The 1,535-nt window shown below is 41.7% G+C and overlaps 1 protein-coding gene across 1 annotated transcript; it reads left to right on the forward strand.

The window, feature by feature from the left end:
* Positions 1–451: 451 nt before the first annotated feature.
* Positions 452–1,048, forward strand: SARC_14545 (hypothetical protein; the record flags this gene model as incomplete). Its single annotated transcript, XM_014291321.1, has 2 exons — positions 452–570; positions 916–1,048. Coding segments are annotated over 2 exons (252 nt in total), but the record flags the coding sequence as incomplete, so codon positions are not given.
* Positions 1,049–1,535: the final 487 nt, after the last annotated feature.

The raw sequence follows: 1,535 nt of genomic DNA on the forward strand, positions 1-1,535 counted from the left end.
GGTATATGTGTAGCGCCTTTTATTCGGCACGTATGGGATAGTTTTACGGTCTTTCGTATGTGTATTGTACGCATCCATCTGAGGCGCTGAGTTGCGTTTGAAGGCACAGGACAGAGCTTGTTCACTGTGGGGGTACACAGCTAACGTGACACGGTGGTAGTATGTGAAACTGTCCTGCTTCTGCATGGTTGAAGCATGTGTTATATTTCTACGTAGTAATCATTTCTGTGGGGTTACGGTGGTAGTATGTGAGATTGTCTTTCTTCTGCATGGTTGAAGCAAGTGTTATATTTTCGCATGGTATTTATTACTGTGCGGTTTCTATGTAGTATTGGTTTCTGACGGGGTTCTGCGTGATAATTCTGTTAATATAAATTATCCACATCATATTATATGTTATAAACTATACTTCTCATATTATACAATAATAACTTATGCATATCACAACCAGGACGAACGAGCGGAACTGGTCGCCAACAGGCTCGCAGATGATATTGGCAATCCGACACACAGAAAGCGTATCAACGCATTGCTGGCCAAGAACGACCCCACGCGCACAACCACGGACAGGTGTGTGATGACAACACGCTCTTGCCTGTACGGTGTGTGATGACAACACGTTGTTGTCTGTATGGTGTGGGATGACAACACGTTGTTGCCTGTATGGTGTGTGTGTGTGTTCAAAGGACATACGTGTACGAAAGGTACTTGGGGGTGTACTTGTATTCAAAGTAGTGATAGAAACACATCAATATAGTACACTCACCAAGGACGGCCCCCCAAGTTCTCAGTCAGGCTTATGTGTGATCACTGCACATCCATTCGTGTATATAGAACTTGTACACAATGTACAAGTTAGTGTAGGGGTCTTCACGGCAGTAGCATAGATTTACATCAACGTTTTACTCATCGCAGACGAACCCATGTGCAATACGGCATAGGTACATTGGGGTGTATGACAGTTGTAGGGAGTGCAGATGATTGTACAACTGTTGTGATGATTGTACAACTGTTGTACAACAACCTACATCTCCTACAACTATTGTAGGTGGTGTAGGTGGTTGTTCAATAGTTGTAGGTATTTTAAGTGGTTGTTTAATAGTTGTAGGTAGTTTAAGTGGTTGTTCAATAGTTGTAGGTAGTTTAGGTGGTTGTACAACTGCTGTAGGTGGTGTAGGTGGTTGTTCAATAGTTGTAGGGAGTTTAAGTGGTTGTTTAATAGTTGTAGGTAGTTTAAGTGGTTGTTTAATAGTTGTAGGTAGTTTAGGTGGTAGTACAGCTGCTGTAGGTGGTGTAGGTGGTTTTTAATAGTTGTAGGTAGTTTAAGTGGTTGTTTAATAGTTGTAAGTAGTTTAAGTGGTTGTTTAATAGTTGCAGGTAGTTTAGGTGGTTGTACAACTGTTTTAGGTGGTGTAGGTGGTTGTTTAATAGTTGTAGGTAGTGTAGTGGTTACATGAGCTGTATTGATTGCATACATACGTTAGGTTGTACAGGTGGTGTAGGTGTTATAGGCAGCAGATTAGTCTTATGGCTCG

Source organism: Sphaeroforma arctica (genome assembly GCF_001186125.1).
Source record: "Sphaeroforma arctica JP610 unplaced genomic scaffold supercont1.4759, whole genome shotgun sequence".
Lineage (NCBI taxonomy): Eukaryota > Ichthyosporea > Ichthyophonida > Sphaeroforma > Sphaeroforma arctica.